General features: G+C 54.0%; 1 protein-coding gene across 1 annotated transcript; it reads right to left on the reverse strand.

The window, feature by feature from the left end:
* Window positions 1-6853: 6853 nt before the first annotated feature.
* Window positions 6854-11037, reverse strand: atic (5-aminoimidazole-4-carboxamide ribonucleotide formyltransferase/IMP cyclohydrolase). Its single transcript, XM_039743378.1, has 16 exons — window positions 10875-11037; window positions 10636-10762; window positions 10475-10551; window positions 10330-10396; window positions 10166-10254; window positions 9163-9314; window positions 8826-8982; window positions 8614-8739; window positions 8429-8536; window positions 8253-8338; window positions 8081-8170; window positions 7875-8000; window positions 7624-7716; window positions 7322-7504; window positions 7085-7240; window positions 6854-7006 (listed from the first exon to the last, which is right to left on the reverse strand). Exons 1-16 carry the CDS (start codon window positions 11020-11022, stop codon window positions 6887-6889), a joined length of 1905 nt encoding a protein of 634 aa, XP_039599312.1. The 5' UTR covers window positions 11023-11037; the 3' UTR covers window positions 6854-6886.
* Window positions 11038-15230: the final 4193 nt, after the last annotated feature.

Below are 15230 nucleotides of genomic sequence, written 5' to 3' on the forward strand. Positions count from 1 at the left end.
GTCCTGCAGCGTGTCTGCGCTACCTTCTCAGTGTTGGGCAGGGGCTCTGGGTACCCGAGCGTCTCGGAGCAGGGGGGCTCGCCAGCTGGCCCGTCCAGGCAGCAGAGGATCGTGAGGATGTGTGATGAAGTGGACTGGCACTGGCACTGGGACCCTGGCCTGCTCCACGGTGTCGTGCCGTCTGTGTGTGCGTGTGTCTGCGCCCGCGTCTGGCGTCTGTCCGTGTTGCACTTCACTTGGGTGACGATGTGGTGCAACTTTAAGTTTGAATTTTATTTTTTGGTTTTATTTTTTTTGTTTTTTTGAACTCCTTTTTATACTGTAATTGCTAAATGTTACTACTGTGGACAAATTCTTTTTAATAAAGTTTTACAAAAAAAATGCCTGCAGCTCTCCGAGGGTCTTTTTGGAGGGGGGGTGACCCTCTGAAATAGTACAATGGCCCATAAAAGGTACATGGGCACAAAAGTGGCACCCAGTCATGGCTTTGAGTCTAGATAACCATGTGGGCCAAATGTGCAGCCACCTCCCCATCTTGAATCCCCCCGCGTCCGCCAACTCTTTGGGCTGGACGGCCTGTTCTCAAAGACCCCCCATCGCCCATCCTGTGAGCTTTGAGGGTCCCCAATGTCTGGGCCGGCTGCAGTGTGCTGGCACATTCTGCACTCCGTTTGTGTTTACAGTCACAAAACTAGCTGGGGGGGTGCCCCTCCACCCCCAAAGCTGTGGTCAAAGGGGAACAAAGTGACATGCGAGCTACGGCCAGGCAGAGCACAAATACGCCAGATCAGGAAAACCAGCCCAGATTTTAATTCGGACCCAAGTGTAGCCATGCCATGCCATGCCACTTTCTGAGCCCCCTAGAGGCGGACCCTGCCCTGCTGCATTAAACATGATGTCCTAGAAAGATGAGTGACAATGCGTAATGTCACAAAGGGGGAAAAATCGCCTCCGAGTCGGTGACCCCGGGGCCACCTGCACCAGCTGAGGCTCCTCAGGCCCAGAAGTGTGGACACTGTTTTGTGCCCACCGTATGGGAAGTGCTGCCAGTTTCTTTCATTTTGAAGTGTCGCTGTGGGGGTCCTCCAGATCTGATCGGAGACCACTTACCTACTGCATGTCTTATATGGTGCCAGCGCTCCAGTGTGGAGGTTCTCTTTGCAGATCTTCTCTCCGGCCCCCCAACTGGCCATTTTATAGGTTTGGACCCGCCGTTGGCTTTATTTGGGCACCTCACCGCCTTTGCTCTCCATCTTGGCATCCATCGCCACTGTGCCACCATTAATGGCCACTCGGACGGCTAGCTGAGCCCACCGAGGAGAATCGTGAAGCCAAAAACATGCCGAGCTGCCATTCAGTCCACCTGGGGGCTCATGGACCTGAGCATCGGCCCCACTCTGTGCCCACATGATGTGCCCCACAACGATGTCAGGTATGTGAACACTGGTCCCACCATTTGTGTAAGATGTCCCTTAAAGTTCCCACCTTTGTCCCCATGTTCTTGTCAAACTCATTTTCCAGTGCCAGTGGGGGTCCATGGGACTCTGATAACTTCAACCACTTCAGTCCTGTCTCCTCTTAATCTCCTTTTGCTTAAAGTTGTCACAAAGCACTCTGGGTGCCCAAGGAGGTGCCAGCGATTCACAAAACATAACCAGCTGTCTGTTGTATAGCATCTTTACTGTATGCCACATAACACCACAGGGCAGCTCAAACCTGCCATGATGGGACCCCTAAATGGCCCTGTGCCTCTCATTCTACTGCTCCCATCTTCATGGCACCCATTACACAAAGGCAGCATCACGACGGGCACCATGGCAAGCAGGTCACCTTGTCCTTCCTGTCCAAACATTTCAGCGTTTGGGACCTTCAGGTGTCCTTAAAGCACTGACTGGACTGCCAGTTACAGCGATGACAGCAGAACAGCCTGGAGGGGTCTGCCCGCCTGGCCAAGGGCCCACTCTGTCTCTCTCTGTCTGTCTGTGTCTTCCTTTCCAGCCCAACAATTCTGGTAAACGTGACGTCACCTCTGCAAGGTTTTCAGTTTCACTGTCGTCACCCTGGGACTATTGTGGCACTTTGTGCAGAACACACTGAACTTGTGCTATGGCACACGCTGTGCCCAAAGATGAGCTGCCAATCCTCCATGTGCTCTGTACAGCATGCCAGCTCAGCCCACCTGTGGCATGGATGTCATTGTTCACTAATGCAGGCCAATAAAATTACATCAGCAAATCGGTTTGCTCCACTAAGTGGGCAGTTCAGTGGGCACCTGTCCAGGCACCACACCCAAAGTGGAATGGGGCCTGGCCCTTCAATGCACCCTGGGCATGAGACGATGGCCAGCTGAGCTCTTTTGTGAGCCCAGGAATGGACCAAATGCCCTCTTCTCATTTGGCAAAGTCCTGTGGCCCCGGAATTGGGGGGCCTCCATTAGTCACAGTGGTAAATGAGCATTGTGGGACCAATATAGTGACTTGCCAGGTGGAGCAGCTCTGCTTGGCACACAGGTTTTCAGGCCTAAGCCCCCCATTTCACTCTTGCGTGGCAAAGGGGGACATTTGTGGCCATTTCTAAACATTCACGTCCCCCCATTCCCGATGCACCTGTGTCCCCTTGCCATTCTTATCGAGTCATCAGATTCACAGATGTGTCCCTCTGGTTTCCACCAACCCTACAAGCGGGTGGCCCACCCATGCCAACATGCACCACTTCAGAACATGCAGTTGGCACAGGTTCTCAGACAGACCACAGTTGGTAACCTGAGGAAACATAACAGAGGGTGGCAGCCTGAAGCCACATCACAGACAAGGACCCCTCTCCACGGGTGACAAGTGCCCTGTGAACCACTTTGACTTTGAATTCAAAAATCAGTTGGGCGAAGGGATTCATAACCCCTGAACCTCACTGGAGGAGCTGCTGGTGGGCTTTTAGAGACCCCCAGGAGTCACAATGGTGACAAATGCTGAATGGCAGGGACACTAGGGGCGGTGGGGGCAAGTGGCATTAAACATAAAAATGGTCAGGACACGATGTGCCACCTGCAGGTGTTGGGCCTGCCTGGGCCACCCTACTGTCTGGTGCCAAGTCACAGATGGCAGTGGACACACATGGTGTCACCAAATGTGCAGGTGGGAAGTCCCTTAGTGGCAGGATCCATGGACTATCGGCCAGGAAGGCCACAGTATGTGTGTCACTGGTGCTCCACAAGGGACACTTCTGTCACCATTGCTTTCAGCTACAATTCTCCGATGACAAAGCTGTGGCAAGGGTCAGGCCTGATGACGAGATGGCATAGAGGTGGTAGTGGGCAGTCCAGTGGTCCGATGGCGGCTCAATCACCTGTAGGTCCACACCAGTGCAGCTAAAGAGCTGAGAAGATGGCACTCTGCAGTTACTGCCAGTCTGACATGAGGGGGACATGGAGATCGAGGACCACCAGTGCCTGGGGGTCTGTGTGGACAGTAAACTGGACTGGTCCAAGGACTCAGCGGCCTTATGTAAGAAGGCTCAGGCCTTTAGGGTCTGCACTGTGGGCGTTCTGCGAGTGGGTGCCTGCCTGGGCCATTTTATTCCGTGCCGTGCTTGCATGAAGGTGGCAGACCTTAAGGGGCTATCTAGACGATGTGGAAGGCAGGAGAGAAACCGGACAGCTTGGAAACTGTGGCTGACCAGAGAAGGTCATCCAGTCACCCACTGTCATGCCCTGGTTGGACAGGCACAAAGTTGGCAGCCAGGGCTCCTCTCGTCTCCCCTCCCCACTTCTCCTCTTATGAGATCCCAGAACATTCTCAGCTACGTGGAGGTGCCACGCCAAGGCACCCAGCTGCTCTCCCCATGCCAGTGCCTGTGCTCACAGAATGTGCCCAGCGTGCCATGTCATTTTGTGAAGCACTTTGGGCTCAGTGTGCCACTGCTGTCGAGTGGTTCAGGGGGCGTAGTGGATCAGGATACTTACCTTCAGATTTCTCTTTTGATTTCAGATGCCCGTTTTGCCCTTAGTGCTCCGTGTGCCACCATCCCTTTCTAAAGTCGTAACGTCATTAAGGCAGAGGAGTCAACAAAGTTTTCGATTTCTGAATTTAAATCTCACATGTGAAGGCAGAATACCAACACTCCCAGGGGGCACCAGGAAGACCCTTAGGGTCTTCATTTATAAAACTCTGTGAAGTGTGCACCACAAAACCCCCCGCTGTCTAAAGGCTGGCAGGCGCAGTTGGCACACACCTCACCTCTGTACTCACTAGCATCATGTCAATGCGCTGTGCCAGGCCCCACAACACAGACATATGCAACCACTGGACCACCACACTGACCATGGCGTGGTCGTCCAAGCAACATGCCACGCCCCCGGAGCTCTCCCTACCAATCACGTTTGAGGGGTCCTATGGTGCACTCTGCCCCGTTTTATAGCGCCTCTCCTCCGTGGGCAGGGGGCTCACTGGTAGCCACTGTCACCTGACAATCATACCAACATGCCAACTGTCACACACAGCACCTTTAGAAAGTCATCTGGGCACAGTGCCACTGTCACACAGTGCCATTACTGCAATGAATGCTGATCACAATTGCAGCAGGAAAACTGGGGGCTGCCACAGAATTCCACTTGACATTGTATGGGTTGGTTGTATGTGCCAGTCCTTTATGGAATCCAACCCAGCGGGCATGATGGCACGGAAGCTTCTTGGAGACATTCCTCACCTGCCAGCCCATTCGCACTGGTCAATACCAGTCACCAGCATGCCAACTGTCACCGAGACCTGCCTATGAACAGGTGTGCCCAATTTGAGCAGGCTAATGCCAACTCCATACCTCGTAGGGCTGGCAGCACGCACCTCAGCATCTCCGTTTGACTCAGAAGTATGAAACACAGACGGCCCCCTTTACATTTTATTAATCTCCTCCCAATTTGGGCCTCATGCCACCCTCTGTGTTTTTATGGTGGGCACATTTTGTCAAGTGCCCGGCTCTGCTTTCTGGCTAACGACTGCACCCAAACCCGTGTCTCCGGCCTCCCGACGATGTCACCGACCTCCTGCGCCATTTCGCTTTCAAACCCGAGATTCCCGCTCTGCGCCTGCACTCTCCGTAGCAAACAGAAGGGGGCTTTGTCACGACACTCGCTGGCAGAGAACGGGCCCACTGTCACCATTAAAGGGCAGCTTCAGGGTCCCAAAGGCTCCCCTCAACCTACACGCGTCTTTGAGGGGCTGCGGCCTTCACCCACAAGCCGATTACAAATGGTAGGACGGCCGCTCAAGTGTTGCAGAGTTGGTGAAGTGATGCCCGCTCTATTTCATGGCACATGCTGGTCTTTGATGCCCGGGGCCCACTCTGCCCATTTTTCAAATCAGGCTGTGCTGCCCACCCACCTGGCACTCCACTGGAGCCCATCAAGATTTTCAGCAAGTTTGTTCACCGTACACAGGGAGTTACTGGGTGGGCTGCTTTGGGGTCCTCGAACTTGTTTGTTACTCGATGGGCATCAACGGCGTCTTCAAAAATTCAGCCACAAAGTTTAAAAAATAAATAAAATAAATAAAAATCCGCAGCTAACGTTGAACACGAATCACACGGCGCGTCCGCTAGAGTTTAACGAAGTGCCAGAAAACGCCACCCTTTGTGACAGCCACGTCACCTCCCATCATAAAGCACCACACATACTGCACCCCGATGAAGCCCCCCAGGAACGGCCAACTTTCAACACCCCCCAAATATTTCTGTACCTTCAACAGGAAGGCTTCAAGGGGGTCACAGGCCGTCAGGGGGCTCAACACCAGTAACCTTCACACCGGACCACCAGTACGGTCTTCATGCAGCAGACCACCAACCTCTGGATCTCCCTGTGACTCCCACCCACACTTGGCTTCTAATCCCAAGAACAGGTTGGCACCGGAAACGGACCCCAAAACACGCACAGCAGTGGCGGCCCTCTTAAAGGGGTCTCACTCGTCCCTCTAACGACTCAGCGGGTGTGTCTGCACCGTCTTATGGCGACTTAAGCCCCCCGATGCTCTCCCCTCAAGTTCCCGACTGATGAGGTGCACTGGTTTTACAAATCGGAGTCCCCTGGTGGGCCGTAAGGGGACACCCAAAGCACACGAGGTCAGGTCGAGATCCAGTCAGCTGCATCGCACATTAAGCCACCGGCCTGCCAAGCCATGCCCACTTAGAGGCTGGGGTAGCACAGGGGGCTTTGCCCGCACACCTTCAGCTCCAGCACCCTCCATAACGGAGACACAACAGCAGTCGAGGGGTCTGATGTCATTGCTGCCTTCAAGTCACCCAACTGTCACTTGTCCATCTGTGTCACTGTCACTCCCCCTAAAGTGTCACACTGATGACATCACAAAGCCACAGCCTGGAGCACAAATCTGATCCAACCACTCAGCGACAGCCAATCAGAACAGAGATGGAGATCAGTGGCACATCACCAAGGCACCCAAACGTGCCCAGCGGTGGGCTCAGAGTGACCAAGCCATCCATGCAGAGGAGGATAAAAGGGGCGAGTGACAGAATTGGGGGAGCACAAGGGGCCAGTTCTCAATGAACCACCAAGACTCCGCAGCAGTGGGCACCAATCGGCCCCTCACCCTCAGCATGTGGAGGTGTCAAGTGACATCCTCACTGGGTCACCACACAGCCAGCCTATGGCACAAGACCCCAAAAAGGAAAGGTCTTCAAAGACCAGTGCTGCCCATAGTCACGCACCAGTCACTTAGCAGGGGGCTTCGGGATGCCCATCACCTGCAACGCCGCAGAGATGAAAGATGAGGCGGGTGCCACCGCGTATAAAAGGTTTAAACGAGCCCACCACACCCAGGCAAGAAAAAAAGAGCAGCAGGAGCCGGGGGGCCATGAAGTGCGTTTATTGAAGTGGAATGTTTCAGTGATGGAAGAGGCGGACCTTGGTGTGCGCCAGCCGGACCCCCAACTCCTCGCAGGCCTCGATCACTACCTGATCGGCTGCTGATCCCGAGGGGGCAGCGATGAAGTCCACTCCGCTCTGCAGAGACAGGGGGCACATGTCAGTACAGAGGAAGAGGCAGGTGGCAGTGCCCTCACACCCACCCCAGCTACGTACCTGGCGGGCGCGCTCAATGTTATCCCGGAATGGAAAGAAGGCGTCCGAGCTCAGGGCCACCCCCTTCAGCGTGCCCAGCCAATCGCGCCGCTCGTCGGCAGTCAATGGGACGGGGGGCTCCTCAAACAGAGCCTGCCAGGCCTGCAGATCGGCACCCTGTAAAAAGAGAAAGGGGCGCGCTATAAGATGGGCACAAACTGCACGATTCTACCCCAACAGCCACAGGGCCCCACTTACCTGCCCCACGGTGCCACCCACATACTGCTCAATGGCATTGGCCATTTCTGCCCGCTTCACTCCTGGCTTGAACTTCATGGACAGCACCCGGGGGTGGTGCCTCAGCCACCAGCTGTCAGCCTTGTCGCCCGCTAGCCGTGTGCAGTGAATGCGTGACTGCTGTCCTGCGCCGATGCCAATCACCTGGAACGGGACAGACATTAAGGGGGTATGCGCTCGGGTGACAAGGCACACAGCAAACCCAAGGGTCCCAGCAGAGCCTCCACCCAAGATGCCAATCTGTGCCCTCCGAGTCCACATACCTGCCCATCCTTGGCATAGCACACCGAGTTGGACTGCGTGTACTTGACAGCAATGGTGGCAACAATCAGATCTCGCACGGCCTCCTCGGGCAGCTGCAACAAGAGACGCAGAATTAGAGCAGCGGGCAGCACTCCCAGGATGCACTTCTACTGCACCCGCAGGCCGACAGAAAACAGCAGCTTACACTGCCACCATGTGGCCAGCTCTGGAACCGCAGTCCCCCAGCCCAAGCCCAGCATTGGCCACTCACCGTCCCCTGGGTGACGACATTGCTGAACAGCGAGCGGTCAATCACAGCGTCGTTCCGCTTCTGCGCCAGGTGCAATCCAAAGAGGACCCTCACTTCGGTCTCGGCGGGCACATAGCCCGGGTCCATCTGCGGCAGACGCACAGGGCACGTTAAAGGCAGCAGCAGCAGCCGAAGGCACAGGACTGGCAGGCAGGGGGGCAGCTCACCTGCAGGACGCAGTAGGCACCGCTCTTCTTCTTGGCCAGGATCTTCAGAGCCTCCTCTTCAAAGCCAGGGGCGATTATCCCATCAGACACCTGCCAAGCGGCCAAAAAGAGAAGGAAGGGTCAGGCGGGTGGGGCAGAGGAGGGCAAACCAGACCCCGTGCCACACACTCACCTCCCGGGAGATGATCCTGGCCGTGGGGACATCACACACGTCCGAGAGAGCGACGAAGTCCCCAAATGAGGACATCCTGTCGGCTCCTATCAGAAGGGAACACGTCAGCATGTCACCGTCACCAGCTCGGCCGAGTCACAAGTCCACGCGGCCCTACGCCCGCCCACCCTGCTCACCTCTGGCCCTCGCGTACGCCATCGCCAGGGGAGTGAGATCTCCAAATAAGTCAAACACCATGCACACCCTGGCCTCCTGCTCACTCAGTGGCACCGCTATGGCAGCACCTGTGGGCACAAAACCAAGTCAGTAGGCTGCCCACCTGGCAATCAGTAGGCAAGGTGCCAAGTTGAGCCTTCCTCACCAGCAGGGCTCACATGCTTAAAGGATGTGGCAGCGGGCAACCCTGTGGCACTCTTGAGCTCCGACACCAGCTGCCAGCCGTTCAGCGCGTCACACAGGTTGATAAACCCAGGAGATCCGTTGAGAACTTCAGGGGACAAAAGGGGCGGAGTTAAGAGTCTCATTGGTGAGCCACTATAGGACACTCGACAAGCCCCACCCCTGCCATCTTACCAGTGATTGGCAGCCTCGGGCCAAGGGTGTAGAGCTGCGCGGGCGCCTGGTGCGGGTTCATGCCATAGCGGAGGGGCAGCTGGGACACCCCCTGGCTGTACTTCTTCCGGAAGAAGTCCGAGATGGCAGCGTCATACTGTGCTGTGTGCGTGAAGGCCTGGCGTGGGACACAGCAGACCGTGAATAAGGCGCCAAGCACGCCAAGACAACTGGTCCACCGGCCCACCCAAAGGCTCCACGTGCTGCAGTACCAATTCAAGCCTCTAGGGGGCACTTACACTGGCACAAGCAGCACTGGGATCACATCACCAGGTGCCGGGGCAGCCAAGCTACTGACCTTCAAAGCCAGCGTCCTGCGGGTCTCCAGTGTCGAGTCTCTCTTCTCCGAGGTCTCCATCTCCTTGGCAACAGTGGCATAGTCCTCTGGGTCACAGATGACAGTCACACGGGCATGATTCTTAGCTGCAGCTCGCAGAAGGGTCACCCCACCTGCCACAAAGAAAGCTGTCCATCAAAGACTCTCCACTACTTGAGGGACGCCGGGCAACATTAGCATGGAGTGACCGTGACAAATGAAATGAGGGTGAGGGAGGACCACTGGCACGGCTATACTGATGACAGTCCAATGGGCCACAGGACAGCCACCTCCCACCCTGGGTCACATACCTGCAAGTGTGCCCCCTACAGGCTTTGCTGTGCCAGGTCTCACCTGCTGCACTTCACCAATATGGGCTCCAAAGAACGTCAGCACAAAGCAAACGGAGAAGAGCTGTGTGAGCAGTAGGCATGTGCCACATCAGTCAGTTGGCATACCCTTCATCGCTGAACGGCATCAACATGTTGGCCTCACAGGAGGACCCGTCCCAAGTCTCAGACTCCCAATGTCACCCAACGTGGCAGTGAGCTGGGACTCATGAATAGTGTCCATGATGGGCACACCACATAATGATAACCTGGCATCAAACCGAGTGCCAAGTGAAGGAACAGAACCAGCTATATAGCGCCTTTACAGCAGACAATCGGTTTAGTGCTCCGTGAAAAGTCACTCATGACAGACGTTAGGTTAAGGACAGCGGGGCCAAACGGTCAGCTTGGGACTCTTTATAGTGCCTTTCTACACTGCAGGTGACAATGGCCTCAGTAGATCTTCGGATTGTGCCAGCGCAGCCCCTCAAGTGACAGAATCTCAGGACTTTATAGCGCCTTTCACTTTCCTACTCCAAGCAGTGGTCTGTCGACGTCGGAGTCTCAACTGGGTAAACAGTCCCACGACATGTAGGTCACCCAGTGCAGGGGTCACGTGTGTGTGCAGGGTCAGACCCCCCTGTCACCTGACTCACCGATATCAATCTGCTCCACCGCCTCCTCCACGGTCACCGCTGGCGACGCCACGGTCTTCACAAATGGGTACAAGTTACAGACGACCACTCTGAGAGCAGAGAACAGACAAGGGTCAGCGCGACATCGGGGTCACCTCCTGACGCGGGCCACCGCCTCTGCCCACCTCACGTGACTCAGTCCCATCTTCTCCATGTCGCTGTCGTCCGCCGGGGTCTTCCTCGCCAGGATTCCTGCAGGACACACGAGCTAGCGTTAGCCACAAGGGGGCGTCACACGATCCCGCCCCACCACACTCCCCAGAACCTCACCTGCGTGCACGGCGGGATGGAGGGTCTTCACACGACCACCCAGCATCTCGGGGAAGCCGCTCAACTCCGACACGTCCCTGCAGGGGAAAAGACCCAGAAAAGTAGCAAGTGGAGACCTGGTTAAGGGGGGGCGAGCACACGTTCACATACAGGACACATACCGGACTGACAGGCCAGCATCCCGCAAGGTCTGCGCGGTGCCCCCCGAGGCCACCAGCGACAGGCCGACGGCGGCGAGGCGTCCTGCGAACTCCGCGAGGCCGCGCTTATCGGACACGCTGAAGAGGGCTGAAAAGGAAGAAAAAAAATTGGCGAAAAGTCAACGAGGGGCTCTGGAGGAAGAGGTCGCGGGTAAGGGGGTTCAACTCAGACGGGCATCTAGCGCCATGCAGCCACTCACCAATCTCCGCAGAAGCCATGACGACAGGCCCGCCAGTACCAGCAGCAGCAACAGCAGCAGCCCGCGCCTTCCGCACGTGGGCACTTAAACTCCGGCGCGGGGCATGATGGGAATCCGAGTGGGCGGGGCTCCTCGACACGCCCCTCATCACCCTCCCGAACGCACCGTCACGAGCCGGGCGCGCGCACAGCCTTCGAGACAACTAAGTGCTGGAGCGAGGAATTGAGGCGCGCGCGTATCGCATTGACTTTATATGGCGCCTCTCTTTAAATGTGCCGGGCTCAGGGGGCTTCTGCTCCCAGATATCAGACACGGACACCCTTTATAGCGCCCTGATCTCAGCCTCTACGCAGAGCCTGTGCTCCCCGGTCAAGGCTGCCAGTTCAGTCCCTGAGCAAGTCGCAATACCCCGAAACAACTGTGTGACATCCCGGTGACTGTAAAGCGCCTTGCCGGGGCTTTGCATGTCGAAAGGCGCTCTAAAATAAAGGGTGGGACTGTCTGAGTCCAAATACTGGGCAATGGCAGCAAAGCGCCACACGATGCCCCCAGCTACCCGGCATCTCTGCATGTTTAGTATAGCGCCTTTATTCCAGCATTTTACGTTTACATTTCGTGATGGCCTTTGATTGAAGTCCCCGCTTTGTGCCACCTAAGGTCACAGTCAGCCTCACTTAGAGATGAAAGGCACTATATAACAGATACTTATGCTGGCAAAGGCACCTTAAATATAATGGCCAGATAGACGTGAAAGGCACCATATCACATATTTCCTATTTTTAAAATTCCTTCATTAAACAAAAGAACATTAGCAGCATTTTTATACATCAAATTAAATATAAGAAACAAAACTGAAGATCATTGCAAGAAAAATCAAAAAATTGGCATCCAACAAACCCAACTAACTGCTGAATAGAAGCCCCCCATGCCCAGCTCCACCCCAAGACCGCGTTTGTGTTTCTAAGAGTCGTCGGCCACTCAGCTGCTAATCTGCTTTTAGCTACGACCTTCAACATCAGTGAAGCATCTCGGGTCCAAGTCTTCTTAGTTTGTCTCCATCTTCCTGAAAAGGGAGTTGAGAAATTGAACCTGCGGGGCGACGAAAAAAAACGAAACCGAAAAACAAAAGGAGAAGCGTCGACGCCAACGGAGCCCGTTATTAGAGCTCCATGTAGCCCCCCCGGTAGGCAGGCAGTGCTTTGATTAGCAGGCGTGGTAAGGTGTGTTTGGGCACTGGAGGGGCACAGCGCTGCACGCAAGGCCATGCCACCTCAACTCTTCATGAGTCAGCCTTGGTGCTACACGATGGAGATGCCCACGAGTGGTGGTCCGCTCTCATCCTGCCCCTCAGGCCCTCACGTTAGATGACATCTCTAGTGCCTGTCGTAGATTCAGCCCTCGTGGTGCCAGGTAAAGGACACACAAGTGTCACCGGCCGCACCCTGCTGACCTCTGTGCTGGACAGAAGACCAAATTCATAAAATGACAAACAGAGATGGAGTCATGAGTGCTGCATGGAGGGGGACCTGCCAGTGTGACAAGAACGAGTGCCAGTGGTGCAGAGCAGTGACAGTGTGACACTGAGTGCATTGAGGGCAGGCCTGGCTCCTGGGGGTTAATTAGCTGGGCTAAGCCCCCCCCCACACACACCATGCTTATGTGCCACACTGCGTCCCCTCCGGACAGCCCACGAGTGCTCGGTGACGGGGGCCTTTCTTATTTATGAGAAGTGACGTGGCGGTCGAGGACATTTCAGCTGCTCACACATTGCAGGCTAATTACAAAGAAAGGCACCCGTTTCCGTGTCACTGTCCACACGTCGTCCCTACGCTGACCTTCCATTCGGTCTTCTGCATACCAGCTGCCAGGGTCTCCAGCTACCACAACCTACACCCACCATTCAGCCAGCCCCTCAGGTACCCAGGACTGACCCTCACAGCAGACCAGGTGAGCAATGAACTACAGAAACCTGGGCAAAGCACAGTCTGCGGGCCTGATGGTGGCACCACTGACTTCTTCAGCACATCTTCAGTCTGTGTTCTCTGATCTTCCAAGGGGCTTCTGCTATGAGTGGCCACCAAGACAGCGCAGCTGAACGTCTTACATGTGTGGTAGATAGGGGGCGCTCTCGCTCCCTTGAACCCCTGTCCACGACTCCAGACGCCAGGTAAAAGTCCAATTATTGACTGCACAAAGCGCCCTCTCCTCCACAATACTCGGTAACGAATCACAATCGCTAATAAACAATCCTCCAGCTCCCAGACGCGTTGCCACCCTTCCACCCAGCTCAGCCACAGTCCTTTTATATCTCCGGACCCGGAAGTGTTCCCAATCCCCAGTCCATGTCAGGGTCAGGTAAAAGTTCTTTTCTTCATCCCGGAAGCCCGTCGCTCTTTCTATGATGAACTTCCGGGTCAGAGGGCACGAAGAAATCTTCGGTCCTCCCTGCAGCTCCCTCTTGTGGCCCGCATGGCATCCAGCAGGGCTTTGCATAAAAACTCCATTGTCCATGATGCCCTGCTGGTCTTCTGGGGACCAGTGACGCTGAACACCTCAGACTTCACATACAACACTGAATGACGTCTTCTGCAGAAGTCTTCTGATGACTCAGCTATAGTTTGGTGTATTGGCTGTGGGCAGGAGAATGAACACATGGCACACACTAGAGGAGGTGCCAACTGAACCGCCTGCAGCTCAGCACCACAAAGATACACAAAGATAAAGGAGACAATCGTAGACTTCAGGAGGGTCACAACCCAGTCTGCCCCCAGTTCTCACTGAAGGTGAAGATGTGGAGGTGGTGAGGACTTAGAATTACCTCAGGGTGCTTGTGAACGACAGGAGCAACACTGAGACCCTGAGGAGGTGGAGGCTGTTTGGTGTATGGAGGCCATTCTTAGAAGTTTTCAACCAGTCCATGGCGGTCAGTGCAGTAGTGTGATGGAGAAAAGGTGCCAACAATGCCCGCAGACTCAATTAACTCATCAAAAAGGCTGGGCACTCAGGCTGGACTTCTACTGGGGGACCTGGTGGAACAGACGGTCACTCCTGGAGCCGCTGGCTGTCCTGGACAAGACTGTCACCCCCTGGACAAGGAGTGCCATGTGAGGTCAGTCTGACCCTCGGCCATCAGGCTCTATGACGAGTCACCCCTTGGCCAAGGTGGTCTTGTGCCCTCTGTGAGCTGAAAGGTACTTGGCTGGTCCAGCAAACATCTTAACAAACAAGACCACCACGTGCAAAATACGCCGACAATGACTGACATCCTGGGCTGCGAAACTGCAACCAATAAGGACGAGCAACTCTGCTCAGGTCACACTTGGTACGTATAGAGGGGTCTTCATACAGGTACAGTAGCATTGTGTCTGCTGTGGTGACCCTGCAATCTCCTTTGCAATTATTATTATTAGCATTATCATTATTATCTATCTATCTATCTATCTGTTATATAGCGCCTTTCACTCTATCTATCTATCTATCTATCTATCTATCTGTTATATAGCGCCTTTCACTCTATCTATCTATCTATCTATCTATCTATCTGTTATATAGCGCCTTTCACTCTATCAATTATATAGTGCTTTTCATATCTATCTATCTATCTATCTATCTATCTATCTATCTATCTATCTATCTGTTATATAGCGCCTTTCACTCTATCTATCTATCTATCTATCTATCTGTCTATCTATCTATCTATCTATCTATCTGTTATATAGCACCTTTCACTTTATCTATCTATCTATCTATCTATCTATCTATCTATCTATCTATCTATCTATCTATCTGTTATATAGCGCCTTTCACTCTATCTATCTATCTATCTATCTATCTATCTATCTATCTATCTATCTATCTATCTATCTATCAATTATATAGTGCCTTTAATATCTATCTATCTATCTATCTGTTATATAGCGCTTTTCACTCTATCTATCTATCTATCTATCTATCTATCTATCTATCTATCTATCTGTTATATAGCGCCTTTCACGCTATCTATCTATCTATCTATCTATCTATCTATCTATCTATCATATAGTGCCATGCACATCTATCTATCTTTTTAGCCATCCATTTTTCAAACCCGCTTATACGCTGGCATTTTTTTTTTAAATTTTCTTTTCATTTTAACAACTGCAGCCTGCTGTTACTGCCCTGGATGCCACCTACGCCTTCCTGCTCCTCTGCCCCCGGACTGCCCAGCTCATGCCTTCGCCCCAAAGTTTTGCAGATTCCTTTTCCTCCTTCCAAATTTAGAAGAAATGAGCTGGCAGGTGCGTCGGGTTTCCAAGAAACGCTGACGTTACCCGACCGGTTTTGCGGCTTGAGACGTTGTGAAGCCACGTCGCGGCT

Source organism: Polypterus senegalus, unplaced genomic scaffold, assembly GCF_016835505.1.
Source record: "Polypterus senegalus isolate Bchr_013 unplaced genomic scaffold, ASM1683550v1 scaffold_5076, whole genome shotgun sequence".
Lineage (NCBI taxonomy): Eukaryota > Metazoa > Chordata > Cladistia > Polypteriformes > Polypteridae > Polypterus > Polypterus senegalus.

What these genes read in the sequence shown, in the direction of transcription:
- atic (XM_039743378.1), bottom strand. Translation starts at nt 11,022, where the DNA reads ATGAGGGGCGTGTCGAGGAGCCCCGCCCACTCGGATTCCCATCATGCC. An exon ending in ATGGGACTGAGTCACGTGAG is followed by an intron (nt 10,255 to 10,329) that starts GTGGGCAGAGGC and finishes CTCTGCTCTCAG; the next exon opens with AGTGGTCGTCTGTAACTTGT. An exon ending in GGTGGAGCAGATTGATATCG is followed by an intron (nt 9,315 to 10,165) that starts GTGAGTCAGGTG and finishes TCTTTGTGGCAG; the next exon opens with GTGGGGTGACCCTTCTGCGA.